Here is a 13,390-nt window from a genome sequence, read left to right as displayed (position 1 = left end):
AAAAACACCTGACCAAATATTTCATAAAAGTAACACACAGCAAATTCCTAAGGTAGAGTCTCTGGATTTACAACCATCAAACTATATTAAACTTAACAATATCAAGATTTATCCCCTATTAAGTGGAGTCTCGTTTTGGTAATAGCTCACACTTGATCCCAGAGGATCTCAAATACCTTCGGCCCTTCACCGGGTACCCTTGTCATGATTCATAGTGAGGTTCTCAAAACCCTCATTATGAGGTTCTGCAGCTATGCTGGGGTGTGACATACCTACCTGGAAATGGGAGTGGTGTGGACACAATGCAGAAATGGCACCAAGATCTGGGCCATGCAGAAGGGAAGGGCATTGAGGGTTATCCCTAACAGGCTCGTGTCCCAGGGCACATGTCCCAGTGGTGTCAAATGATAGTGTCTGGCTGAGCTGTCTCTAAACAGTGCCATCAGAAAAGCTCCAGCCACAGAACAGAGAGAACTGCCACAGCTATGGGGACAGGACCCCTCCTGTCTGCTTAGTATCAGCTCGTAGCTGTCCCCAGTTGGCTATCCCATGCACTCCTCAGGAAAACTTATTCTAACGGCAAGTGCTGGGGGCTACACCCAGAGATTCCAGCTGTGTTGTTAACCACTGGTCTGGCGGCAGCCATCCTACATCTGGGAGCCCAGAGTAGCAAGGAGGAGCAAGATTTCCCCATGGAAACCCATCCTCAGAGCTGTAGGGATGTGTAACTGCCCACACTGAAATCACAACTTTGGATTGAAATGTGGAAATTAATTTTAAAGACTTTCCGTGATCAAGCACCTTTAAATAATCCTTCACAAGTTATTGAGGGTTTCGAGCTGTGTTGCAGCTCACTGGCAGAGCTCTTGCCTAGCATGCATGCATAAGGCCACAAACTCAACCCCCAATCCTGCCACAAAAAAAAAAATTAAGTCAGTTATTTATTTTATCATGCCTGGCTGGCATCTTCAGAGTGTGCGCAGCCTTCCTTTCAAAAAAATAAGTGCTGCAATTTGTTCTTTTTGCTGTGATAAAATACTTTGAGAAAAAGCAGCTCACAGGTAAGGATTTGTTCCTGGCTCTCAGTTCAAGTGTGCAGTCCAGCATGGCAGGAAGGAACCTGAATCAGCAGGCCACAAGGCGTCCATAGTCAAGACACAGAAGACAGATGTTCACATGCTAGTGCTCAGCTCATTTCCCCTATTATTCATTCTGAACCCCTACGATCAAGGAATGGTCCCACTCACAATTAAAATGGGTCTTTTCCTAACAACAGATGGAATTCCTTGCAGGCATGCCTTCAGGTCCACTTTCCAGGCGATTCTGCATTCTGACAAGATAACAATTAACAACAATAAGCATAGTGCACAGTCTCCTGAGAAGATGACACCTGTCTCTGGGTCATTAACTACTGTGTGAAGTTCTCTGTGTCAAGAACTGTTTGTCCCTCAAAACACACCATGTCTTCCCCCTCGTGCTTAAATATGAATGGCCCCCATAGGCTCATAGATTTGAAAGTTTGGTCATTAGGGACTGGTGCTACTTGAGAAAGAATTAGGTGTGGCCTTGTTGGAGGAAATGTATCAGTGGGGGTAGGCTTTGGGGTTTCAATGCTCAAGTCAAGCCCACTGTCTCTCCCTGCTACCTTCAGATCAGGATGTAGAACTGTTGGGGCAGCTGACCAATCCCTGCTTTCAGGGGCGTGGCTGCTCCAGGGGAAAAAGGTACCTTTAAAAAGAACTGGGTTTGGGATAGGCGCCCATTTTCCTCCCGCTTGGCTATCTACTTCGCTGAAACCTTGGCTTTGTATCTCACTTTCTCCCTTTATTAAAACTGATTATTTTGGATAAGGCTAATTTGATTATTTACCATTGCTGCCCGACCGCCGTGCTACACTTGGTGCCCAACGTGGGGCCCCCCTTTTTTCTTTAAAACCCCGGGGGGCAGTAGCCGCTGGGGACTACTCATACCCCACAGTCTGCAGCGGTCAACAGATTTCTACTCACAATTCACAGGCGGGCTGACCCAGCTCAATTTTAATTCAGCGGATTGAGCCGAGCCACGCACCCCTTTTTATTCCCACGCCCCTGAAAGCAGGGATTGGTCGGCTGCCCCAATATCTCCCCCTTTTGTCTAAATAAGGCAGATTCAGAAACCAAATACAACTATATACAATGGGAATAGATCATATAAAATTACAAGAATAGAACTCTCATGGTACTTCTTCAGCACCATGTCTGGCTGCATGCCACCATGTTTCCTGCCGCAATGACAATACACTAAACCTCTGAACTATAAGCCAGCCCCAATGAAATGTGTTCCTTTAAAAGAGTTGTCCCTTCACCACAAGAGAAGAATGACTAAGATACCTTGAATGGATGAGTCCTTGTGCTCCAGTCTTCTGGTACTGTACCCTCCCTGATCAGTCCTTATCAACTCTAAGTGTCTGCTGGGCCAACTCCACTGTACAGGCAAGGAGACAGAACCCCAAGAGAGCCAGAACCTGGCTGAAGAGTAGCAGAGCAAGGCTCCTCCAGGCATGATTTCCATGCTCCTCACTATTTTTCTCTTTCTCTCTCTCTCTCTGGCTCTGGATGGTTAAAGTTCAGATGTCCTGAGACATGTGTGAATCTCAGATATTCTAGACACCCAGGGATGCTGACTGGCTGTCAGCATCTCCCCTTTGTTAACACCAGTGGTCTCTGAAAGCTTCAGGTCTGGAGAGACTCCATCTTCTATTTATAACCAGACCACAAACTGGCATTCTAGCTTGTTGGAGAGACTGACTCAGCCCTTCATACCAGAATAGGTGAATAGAATTTAAAAACTAACCACCAAGGGCTGTGGAGAAGGCTCTGTTAGTAAGTGCTTACCATGCAACTTAGGGACCTGAGTTGAATCCCCAGAACCCATGTAAAACACTTAAGATCCCAGTGCTGGGGACGTGGAGGCAGGGGCTTGTCAACCAGCCGCCCAGCTAATTAATACTCAGGAAATTCCAGGCCTGGGAGGGACGTTGTTTCAAAATAGGTAGACAGTGCCTGAAGAATGGCCTCCACACACTTGCTCACGTACACACGAGCACATTCCCATACAAACTTAACCACTAAGTAAAATCCAAAGTGACCTTGCAGCTTTCAAGCAAAACAACAACAAAAAACTAAAACCAAAACAAACAATAACAACCAGAAAGCTCAAACTCTTTTCTATTATGCCTTTTGCCTCTACTGCTTGAGGTAGAACAGAAAGCTGAGAGCACAATACCTTTGAAGCATGGAGAGCCAGACTTGCTGTCACCACAAGCTGCACAGAGCAGGCACCGACTTGGGCAGTACCTGTTTCACAAATACTCCCATGGGACAGACCAGCAAAAGCAAGCGTGAAGTTTGCAGCAGTGCCTGAGGGATGCAGCCTGCCTCAGGACTGCTCCACTTGTCCTGGCCTCTTCCCGAGCCCAGTTCAGAAACTGCTTCATCAATACATCTGAGACCAATAGAAGCCTTTGCGCTTGTTTGCTGCCCAGATCAATTCCCCCAAAGAATCCACAGCAAGAGAACAACAGCCCAATGTTGCTACACAACAGAGTGGAGGCAGGAAAGCAAGAAGTAACTACCCATGAAACTGCTTTGTTCCTATACAGTAGTATCTATTGACTTGGCTATAGCTTGTTTTCCCACAGGGCATAACTGCCTCTGACCAGGTCAGGACCATGTTATTCATTGCTGTGTCGCCAGGGCTTTGAAGAAGTGAAGTGTGTAGCCAAAATGAAAAGGAGACACACCAGCTACAATATGCAGTATCCATCCAGATCAAAGCTTTAAGAGCGAGGCAAGATTTTCAAGACAGTTCTCTACTGGCTCCTCTCATTTCTACACATCTCATTTGTGTCCAACTGGCCAGCAGGTCTACTCTTCCCCTAATCCTGCAATGCACTGAGACTTAGAAGGGCCTAGCTCTCACTTCTTTGGGCAAAACATAGTTTAAAAAACTAGCAGATTGGGAACTGTCCTGCCCTTCACTCTGTTGGCGGCCCTGGTTCCCTGACACTGCATCTCCCCAGGAACAATTCAGAACGAGGACAACACGGCCTTTCAGCTGCACACAGCCCGAAGCCTGGAACATGGGGTGGCTGACACGTTCTTGGCACCCCAGTGGATCAGATGTGATGAGATGGTGCCAGTGGGGTGCGAGGTGTTGATGTGGCCCCAGCGGAGGAGGGGCTGAGCGCAGGAGGCAGCACCCAGAGTTGCAGCTGGGGCTTGGGGAGGGATGGCAGGGTATGAAGTCTCAGTTAGGGCTGGCAGGACATATGTGGGGCTCCTGGAAGTTGAGCTGGGTCAGGTGCGATTCCTCCAACGGGGACAACCTTCATGGGTCACAGTCACATTCTTCCCTGTGACAGTCAGGGGCCAGCGTGGAGAAGCAGAGACTGGTTTTTATATAAACCTGATTCAGTAGAACCTCTGCACCAGAAATGGGTCCCCTCCTAGGCCAATTTCAGGGCAGCGGGCCACTTTCTGGTGGGAAAGTACCAAGGTGGGGTCCCAAACTACTTCAGAGTTGTGTATGACCTTGCCTGGACATGTCCTGAACACTACTCAGGATGCCACCAAGAGTGCAATTGTGAAGGTATTTGTGGTCAAAGAAGGGAAACGTAGCTCTCTCTGACACTCAGCACACTCAGGCATAAATAAAACTGGAAAAGTCCTGCAAAGAACACATTTCACCCACAACGCCCAAATGTCATTAACAAAGCAGCACGTTTTTAACTCATGCCATACCACATCTGTGGCTATCTCTAGAATCCACTCATCTCCACTCCACAGAGCAGACTTACAGGCCGAGGGAAGTGAGGATGCAGGCAAGACAAACTTTAAAACAAAGCCAAACAGGGAACGCTGAGTGAGCAGCTCACCAAAATTAGTTTCTCAGAAATGCCAGAAACATTTGGAGATGTCAACAGCCTCACTTCACCAGCTAGCGACTTTCTAGCCAGATTCTGCTCTTTGTATGCCACACATCACCACCCCAACTTCTGCCACAAGAAGCTGAGTTACCAGACCCAGAACAAATGCTGTTCATTCTACAGGGTGAGAACGCCATCACGGGCATACCCTACTTTTGCTGTGAGTGTATATGCACATGCATGCCTTTGTTGGAGCAGAAGCCAGTGTTGCTCACTCTCTAAGTGGAAGGGACCACTGTCTCTACTCCTCTCCCATGTTGACCAACCTATGCCATCCCACCTGCATTACTCAGCCCTTTGTCAGGTTCCTTGACAGATTTACTTCAGGGGATTCAGACACAGACAATACTTAGTGCAATCTCAAGCTCCCTGGTCCCTTCTCCAGGCTTCTTCAGCCCATCTGGCGGGGGGGGGGGGGCCTGTACTAATAACAGGCATCTGGGAGGGACTTATGGACACATCGAGACTGATGGCCAGGACTTCACAGAACTCCATCTTTACCCTAAAGGCAGGCAAGCCACCTGAACCACCCCACCTACCCAGCCCCCTGAAGCTGCCTTTATGATTCTTGGGGAAGAGTGTAAACATGGACTTTAGCACAGGGCCTGATACCCAGTCCTTCTCTACATCTTGCTCATCAGAGGCCCTTGAGCCCTTAGTTGAAGTCCAATGCAGGTTTCACTGCAGGACTGATGATACCAGGGCAGTTCAAAGAATTCCCCATGTATTCCACAGAGCCCATTACAGGTTCCCCAGCAGATGGAGAAGCCTACAGATGCTCACATTAGTGGGACAGAAGCTACTCAGCCTGTCAGGTTTTGTACCAATTCTACAAGTTGATTCTGCGCTTTCTAGACTTGAGAATTTAGAACCTGATACGTGCATGTCCATATGTTCAAAAGGTAGGAATTATGGCTTGCTTTCTATCAGCGAGAAAAAGGTACAGCACAAAGATCTGCCAAGGAGCAGCTATTGAGGAACCTTTCTAAAATGCTTACGACATTAACTTGACAGGGTTGGTGGCTCTCTAGGTGTACATGTACACACACACATACACACAAACACACACATGATGTACACATTAGTGATTACTGGTTGACTGTGCTTTACAAATTACAAAGAAAAATAAACGAGCAGCCCTGACAGAATATTCTCAAATTGCTGCTCGTTTTTACTATAAAGGAATATGTGTGTACTTAGAAGGCTACCTGTGAAAGTGGTAAGGGCATGAACATGCTAACTGCTGGTAAAATGTTCTAAGAAATCTGAAAAGAAACTACATCTTATCCACTTTAGCTCCTCTCAGCCTGGTGATCCCTCTTCATGTTACCAACTCTCAAAATGTTAAAAACTAAAACTAATAAACTTTTCACTTAACCAACAATGCTGGAAATGTGTTCTAAAGATCTGGAAGTGAACATTCTGTCTACTTTGTTCCAGAATTATCAAACCCAATAAGGAACATGTCAAATACATCACAGACAATCCAGGAGTTGGAACACATCAATGAGCATGGTGGGACCTCAGCAAAGACCACCAGTATTAAAGGTATTAAAAGATAGCTACGCCGATTCTCAGAACATGAAGTGCAACTTGAACACAATCTTATAAAATATACAACTCATGGACTTCCCTATGGAAGGATCACCTTCCAAGACAACTACTGCGACCATAACTTACTTGTTCACACTGCATTAAGTAACAACATTAAAACAAAAAAGATAAAAAGACACGAAGTGAACAGACCATAACTTTATTGGCTACAATTATTAAAAAGAAAAATGAAAACAAAACGAACAACTAAAGGTAACTGTGATCCGTAAGGTGCTGACCGCAGATCTGCAGTGACAGCCATGTGCATGAACTACGTGTCTGTAAAAAGCTGCAGCATGTGATGGCCATGGTTTATTGTCAGCAGAACTGTCAGTCTGACTTCACCTTAGTCACTTCCCTTTATTTACAGCAAAGGCAGACGTGTTCTTCCCGTTCACCTCTGCACTTCTGCTACAGAACCAGCAGAGTTGAGGTGAATTCTGAGGGCATTTGTAACATTTAAACTGTCTGTGGTTGTTCTTCAAAGAAAACTGAACAAGAATAAAATGATTAAAATAATATACGCAAGTTAGTTTGAGGTGATCATTTTCCCTGCTAGTGGATAGCACACAGTCTCCATGCCAGACACACAACTTTTACAATCATTTTAACTATTCTTGGTCTTAAACATATCTTTAAAATGTCTCGTGTACAATATAAAATACAAAATTTATTGAGAAATAATTAAATTCCAGAAAAGTAATCAGCAGGTGGGAACTATAGGTTCTTGGACGTCGTTAAATCAAGCACAGAGGAGACACGCAAAACCTGAGTGCCCCTGCAGACACGACATCAGCTAAGGACGAGGGTATAGGCTCAGCTCAGGTCCATGAAATAAAGGTGCAAGGCCTCGGTTTGCTAGTGTAACTTTGTGCAGAAGGATTAGATGCCTTCACTGAGCAGGGAATAGTTTTAAATCAACAGGGCCCTGCAAGCAAACCGGGTGGTTGTGGGTTTTGGCTGTTCTCGGTGCTCTGCAGTCACTGTCTGGTGGCTGCTGGTGGGCGACTGCACACAGGAACTGAACAGCACAACAAAGCAGCCTCAAATCCCTGCTAATTAGACAGCACGTTTGCATCTTTCTGAGGGCGGGCTACTGTCAAGAAAAATAAAAACATCAGTATTTTAAAGGATAATTATAGGAATGCTAGCTAGAGGTCATTCTAAATTTAATCATTTCACATAATACAAAAAAGAAATGTAACCAAAACATTTTAAAAGCATAATTAAGTGTTCAGTCAACAAATTTCTGCCATGCTTTCACCTTACAAATAGAAAAAGAAAATGCCACAGACGTAATAATATTTAAGTTGTGCAAGTGTGTGACAAGGCTGCAGGCATCACAGTATCTTCTCAAATTTGGAAATCAGAACTGCAGCAAGGCCCAACCATGTCCCTTCCTCTAGATTAAGCATGAGTCCCTGGAAGAAGGTAGAGCATAGTGAGCACTGTCCTGGCCTGTGCAGCAGGGGCAGAACAGAGGACAGAGCCACGTAAGACGGAGCATGGCTAGGACTGTAAAGCCACAAAGGACATCCAAATGCTGAGGCATCCTGACGAGCTCCCATGCAGCAGCAGGAGGACCTTCTGCAGCTGCCTCCTCAGTGGACTCGACTCACCAGTCTTTACAGGCACTGACCATCGTCCCCACCTCCTGCTACACTGGCAGAGGAGGAACACTAAGTCATTAAACGAGGTGAGAGCAACTTTTCTCTGAAATGCAAAGCCTTTCAACCAGGGAAACTGGGGGCAAACTCCACAACCCAGAAGCGTTCCTGATCATCATGTGTCTAACTCATACTTTTTATTTTTTCAACTTGGTCTGTGGGTGAATCACAGAATGCTTCAAACTGTGAGTCATATTAATGATCAGGTACGTTCATCTAACAAGGGAAAAAAAAGGAAAACAGCCCAAGTTTGCTGTTGATAAAACATTCTGAATAGTGGAGGAAGTCTGAGCCCTGAGAATGGATGATCTAATCATATCCGACTCTGAACTTTTCAATATTAACAAAAAAATTACTCTGCTTATGGTCACAAAATATATTGAGGGATTTTTCTACTACCAGCAATCGGAACTGTGAAACAATCTGATTTTGGTGCCAGGATAAAAGCATTCCATGACACAGGGATAAATGCATGAGTTACGATGCAGAGAATCAGGTAGTTTATAAATTACCAAGAGACTATGATAGGACAACAAACTCCACCTCCCCAACCCCACCCCCTCACTATCTAACTGTCAAAGTTATAGCTACAACATTCAAAAGATCACCTGGTTTGAACTTGCTATGATGTCTTACATTAAGATTTGTGTGTATGCATGGGGAGTGAAGGTATTTTAAATCAAATCGATAACTACAATCTCAATCAGAATTAAATATTTAAAACAAGTCACACTCAAATTAATATCCTCAAAAACTCACTTAATATTTTAAATCCCAATTTAAGTTTAAGACTGGTGCCAACAAATGATTCTGGAGAAGCTCACTATCCCCTTCACTTGAGGATCCTTAGAAAGTGGGTCCGACAGCTTCTGTGTGTTCACACACACACATACACACAGGTATCTTGTGGGTGGATGGCGCACAGCAAAACCAATGGTAATTTAAACCTAAGTGCAGCATTACGTGAAGCATCAGCCTCAGAAGGATGTGTGGAAGTAAGAGCCACCCTGGCTCAGCCTGCTGAGACTTCAAGCATAATAGGGCAAATTGCAGCAAACCTCGACCGTGTGTCGGTGGGAGGGCATGACCAACCCATAGAGCATTTTAAAAATGGAAATCAAGAGGTATTATAGTCACAGTGCAAAAATTAAACTTCAAGCATGATACATAAACATAGCACCAACTGGGAAAATGCACGCAAAAGGAGGGTAACTGAGGTGTGTGAGTGAAGAGCGCCTACAGCCTTATCAAGAAGCTCCAGGAATGCCTAAAAAGCTTTAGTTCCTTTAATTCTGAGATGGAACTAATGACCTAGTTTATCGAAACTAGTGACTTCCACCCCAGGTGTGTCAGTCCTGGCAGTCCACCTCAATGCTGACCCCAAGCATAAATGGCGCAGCTTTGGTGATGCTGGTAACACTGCAGTCACAGTCGGAACATGGACAGGAGCAGGAGGAGATGTCCTGCTCTGCCACTCTAAATGAGCCTCAGCTCCATTACAAACCTGCAGCATCTCTAGGTGTACTGTGTCTCGGGGTCCTTTTGTTAAAGCAACAATCAACTGGGCAAGAATTTCCACCACTAGACTACCTGACAGGAAGGTCTGAGGAAAACTGGGCACCTAGTCACATGTCCCGTCTATAATGATGTTTTAAACTCCAAACTACTCACCCTGCTTTGAGAATGTCTTTAGTGTATATACATGTGTGACAGAAATCCCACCTGCAATCGGTCTATTGCAAGTACCCTAGTGAGCTGTGCTACCCCATCTCATCTAATGCACAATAAGATAAAGGAAAAGCAAAACAATCTGTTCCCAAAAGACCAAAAAGTAAGAAAACTATCAAGTCTCTACTTTTAAGGCAAGAACCCTCTCTATGCAGCACTATGTGGCTTCAGAAAACCTGGGCTTGACTCATCAACAGCTAACACTGACTCAAAATCTGTCCCTTACTATTAAGTGCAACAGAGCCCGGGAATCTGCTCTGCACCCAACAACACTGGTGATTCTGTCACAGCTATTCCGTCCTGCTGGGTTCGACAGCTGCTGCAGGATAGGCACTAGTATTGGGGGACTGCAAGGCCAGAGGACTCTACCCAGTTCTAGGGACTTCTAGAGGGTTAAGTTCCATGGCCTCTTAACACCAAGCAAAGTCAACAGAAATTAAATGCAAAGACCAAAACAACAAAAAAACCCGTCAAAATGATTTCAAAAACTTGCTAAATGCCGGCATTAAAGCACTCTTGTGATTTAAACAGAGCAGAAGTGGGGAAAGAAGACAAGATTGTGTTTGCGCAAAAAACTAAAACTACAATTAGTTCCAAAAAGTTTATACACATATTAAATGTTTTATTCTGTTATCTATCTTGTTATCAAACTTTAAATTCTGCCTTCAATACTCTGCTCCATGTCAACTCTGAATCATCCTTTGATGTGTTTCTGTGATTTTGGTTCACCGTCTTGCTGTCTGCACATCTGGAGGCTTCAGCTGTTAGGAACCTGAGGCTGGTTAGCTTTGAGGCTGCGGAGGGCTCTTCTTGCTGCAGCAGACTTTGCAATCCTATAACTCCGGCCGACACCTTTAAATTTCCCCTTTCCCACCACTTCCACAGTGACTCTGACCTTCCCATCGTAAGTTCTCTCCGCTGGGCTGCAAAAACCAGACAGTTTGAATTAGAAGTCAGAGGTATTTGTTATTATCGTCAGTCAGCACCTCTAGCCCTCTCGGGCTGAGCGTCCCTCCTATAAGCTGACTGTGCGCCAGGCTTACTGCACAATCAACACAGGCTCTTTCCTACTTCATTCAGCTTTGCTTTAGGGAAAAAAAAAAAAAAAAAAAAGGAAAAGCGCAGTCAATCAGACCAAAACTGGAAACTGGGGTCATAGAACGTCTGTGCAGACGTTCTCAGAGTCAGTAGTTATGGTTTCTTAAGAACTCTCCTTTTTAGTTATGTTAGTTTTTCAGGCACATTTCCTTCTTACCTAAACTTGGCGGTTTCTGGTTCCATCTCAAGCAATTCTCTCACTGGAGAACGGGGCACGTTTGCAGAAAATTTTTCTATAATCAAAATGAAAGATTTTATGACCAAAGACCCTATAAACATTTTAAACAATGTCCCCACATACTCCAAGGGAAAAGAGCCAGCACTGTACCTATTAGCGGCCGCATCATTGGGTAGTACACCTGCCAGACAACCTCCAGAGACATCCCACTGTCCATATAAATGGCACCAGCGAGAGACTCAAAAATGTCCCCCATGGCCTTGGGAACTTCGATATCTTCTTCTTTCTCCTCATCCTCCTCGGATCTCCTAAGCTATTGAAGAGAAGAAACTTGTCAGAAAAAAAAGGCTCACTGGATTTTCTAGGCTGACTTTTGATATTTAACAAGAGTAGCCAGGACCTATGGCATGTCTACTTCACGTAGTGGGAAACCCCAAACCACCTTATCAAAAAAAAAAAAAAAAAAAAAAAAAAGTTACAAGTAACTGATGCCCAGCAAAGGAAAAAACATTTCTAAATTAAAATAGAATTTAAGTTTAACACAGAACTAGAAGTTAATTGTTTTAAAATCATCTGTAACCAAACAACTGCCTTTATTAGAACACCCTTCTCTGAGTGTCCGGCAAGAGCAACAGTGCAGGGAGGAGGGTAGAGACTGCCACTTCTGGGGCAGAGAAATCCTTTCTGAAGCCCTTTCCTTCCAGGTTCCCTGTCATAAAAACATGAACATACACTCACTATGGTAGCAGAGCTGACACAACGTATACTTGGATGGGCTGGACTAAAACCTTCCCTATGTAAAGGCCACAATGTAACTAAAAGCATCTACAAGCCCATGAATCATCCTCATACTCACTAAACGTCTTAAATAACACTACTTGACTGGCCCATCAGAAAGATCATTTAAGGAAATCAGCCATCTCAAATTGAGTGTACCTCAAGTCATGATGCCAGTTGGTACTCAGCTGCACAGCACATCAAGTGAAAGGTAAGATTCAGTGTGCAGCACGCCAGCAACTCTATGTACATTAAGTCTGTACGCATTAGCAATGGCATATCGCCAAATGGTAATGCTGACTATATGAGGACCACATAACCAGACAACTTCAATTTTATTTTTCTTTTCTTTTTTTTATTTACTTGTATTTTCTAAGAATAACAGCAAATCACAAATTATTGTGGAAGAAAAGAAAAATGGAAAATTTTAATTTGTACACAAATTATTGAATATATTAAAAAACTGGCTTCTCTAAGATGCCCATTACTCATATCCCATGGCTCTGGGATATAAAGAAAATTTCAGACTGGCAGGTTTAATTCTCTCTCTTTACAGCTAAGAAAGCTAAGGCTTAGAAAGATAGAGGCTTCTTTAAGAAAAAACAACTCAGTGAGGAAACTCAGTGTGACAAGCGTTGCTACTTCTATACATGTTGATACAGACAAAGGGCAGTAAAAGAATGAAGAAAAACTAACAGAGCCAATACGCCTCACTGGCATCAAAACAGAACCTGAATTTTAGTAAAGTCCTTAAACTTAAAGCTTAAGTAACTGTAAAGAATTTAACTAGAAATATACATGGATGGTTCCTCTCATCACCTCGCTACTGGCTGAGTTCTGGAAGGAACTGCAAACAGAGGCAAAGTGGGGAGCATAAGCCCTGCCCTGGCTGCGAGGTTTTCAACCCTAGACTCTCTATGCTCCCACAGAAAGCTCAGAAACTCTACTCTCCAACGGTTACTGCAAAGATGTAGTAAAACTTAAAGTCAAAACAGTAAGCTGAGAATAAAGCCCTGGACTAGAATGAAGTTCCTTGGCCACTGGGTACAGAGGGGAACGAGCAGCTGAGCAGTATCCTTGCCTACAGAGCCAAAGCAGTGCAGCATGCACACATTTGAGCAAGGCAGCACTGATAGTCCAGTGCCCAAAGCTTACAAACAAGAGGTGCCATTTCAAACAGTGTGAAGTGTACATTTGTAAGGCTTATCTGGGAGGCTACCAAATATTCCTTACCCATTTAGAAAAGACAGGAACAGACCATCCTGTGATGTCAGAGAACCGAAGGTCACTTTGGGGCATGGGAGGAGGTGCACTTCTACAACTTTCTATGCCTGTCGTAGAAGCCTCACTCAAGTGTAACTGAGACCCAAGCTCCTTGCCTGA

At 44.3% G+C, this 13,390-nt stretch overlaps 1 protein-coding gene across 2 annotated transcripts in view; it reads right to left on the bottom strand.

Moving 5' to 3' along the window:
* Positions 1-6,703: 6,703 nt before the first annotated feature.
* The window catches only part of Dicer1 (dicer 1, ribonuclease III), a 70,053-nt gene continuing 63,366 nt past the window's right edge, over positions 6,704-13,390 (bottom strand). For both annotated transcript variants that reach the window (XM_038335989.1, XM_038335990.1), the window contains 3 exons: positions 11,381-11,543; positions 11,210-11,285; positions 6,704-10,877 (listed from right to left, as the gene is read on the bottom strand). In XM_038335989.1, coding sequence (XP_038191917.1) covers positions 10,712-10,877; positions 11,210-11,285; positions 11,381-11,543 — 405 coding nt within the window. In that variant the 3' untranslated portion in view covers positions 6,704-10,711. The remainder of the gene's footprint in view (positions 10,878-11,209; positions 11,286-11,380; positions 11,544-13,390) is intronic.

The sequence above is a fragment of the Arvicola amphibius genome, chromosome 7, assembly GCF_903992535.2.
Source record: "Arvicola amphibius chromosome 7, mArvAmp1.2, whole genome shotgun sequence".
NCBI lineage: Eukaryota > Metazoa > Chordata > Mammalia > Rodentia > Cricetidae > Arvicola > Arvicola amphibius.
The sequence above is the reverse complement of the archived record's forward strand: the minus strand, read 5'-3'. Positions and strand labels throughout refer to the sequence as shown.